This window comes from Myotis davidii, unplaced genomic scaffold (assembly GCF_000327345.1).
Source record: "Myotis davidii unplaced genomic scaffold, ASM32734v1 scaffold44, whole genome shotgun sequence".
NCBI classification, from domain to species: Eukaryota; Metazoa; Chordata; class Mammalia; order Chiroptera; family Vespertilionidae; genus Myotis; species Myotis davidii.
The window spans coordinates 5,987,738-5,988,843 of NW_006299705.1; the positions used below are offsets into that span (position 1 = coordinate 5,987,738).

Consider the following 1,106-nt stretch of genomic DNA (forward strand, 5'->3'; position numbering starts at 1 on the left):
TCAAAACAAAAATAAAAGATTCACAAAGCTTTCTTGAGATTCAGAACAGTCAGAAAACAGCTTTTTTCAGGTCCACGTTGGTCCGGGAAGCCCCGGAAAGATGGGAAGCATCCTCTCTCTCCTTGCATGACTCAGGGCTAGCCATTCACCTCACGTTTAAAACCTCAATTTTCTCATCTCTGAAAGCCAGCTTGAATGCATGCCAAGTACAGTATGAGACCTCAAAAACAGAGCCATAACTCCAGTGGCCACTCCAAAGAGGTCAGATTATCTGCAGATTATCGGCCAGTGTATAGTACAATCGGAAGGTTTCAGAAACCAGTAACAATTTAACCTCTTCATCACTTAGGGGCTGGCCTTGCTTGTCAAAAGCTGAATGTGTTAGGAAGCAAGAACATCTCTGACCCTGAATGCCCCCAGAGTGAAGATTCTATTGTGGAAACAACCATGCTAATAATCAGTATGGTCTGGGAGGAGGAAGACCAGCACTGGGAGGGCTTTGCCTATTTCTTTTTTTTTTTTTCTAACTGCAGGAATGAGCGAGAAATTAACATGAAAGAGCTAAAACCTATTATTCTGCCGTGATGCACTACCGGTTGGAGACGCCTATTCCAAACGGGCATATGTTTCAAGACACCAAGAGTTTAACAAATAAGAGTTACAAATCAGGCTCGGGCAAGTTCAGTTTCAACCCAGTGGGGAGGCTCTCTACCCAGGCAGCCGCGGCGGGCCGCCGGGGTTGGGTCGGGAAACCCAGGAGGCAGGGCTTCGCCTTCCCTGCGCCTAGACCTGAGCGCTGTAGTTCGGAATCCCGGCTTGGAGACGTTCCCGAAGGTACCGGCCAATGCTCGTGCCTGGCAAAATGCCAAACGCAACCTGCATGCGCCCTAGGACCCGAGTTTTGTTCAAAGCTTGGGAAAGGAGATGGTGCCCAAACCCGCGTCTTTCCCTGGGTAAGCTGCGGAACTCATTTGTGTCCCGGGAGGAGATGACACCCTCCGGGAGCAATAGGGATCTTCCACCAAGCCCTGCCCAACGCGCCCCAGCGAAGTCCTGAAGGCCGGACGGGGAGACCTCGGGGTAGACCCTCGGGCTTCCCCGCGTCC

At 51.1% G+C, this 1,106-nt stretch overlaps 1 protein-coding gene across 1 annotated transcript in view; it reads left to right on the forward strand.

The window, feature by feature from the left end:
* Positions 1-584: 584 nt before the first annotated feature.
* Positions 585-1,106, forward strand: part of SPZ1 (spermatogenic leucine zipper 1) — a 30,649-nt gene continuing 30,127 nt past the window's right edge. The window contains exon 1 of the mRNA XM_006775578.2: positions 585-834. Within this exon, the coding sequence (XP_006775641.2) occupies positions 585-834 (250 nt within the window). The remainder of the gene's footprint in view (positions 835-1,106) is intronic.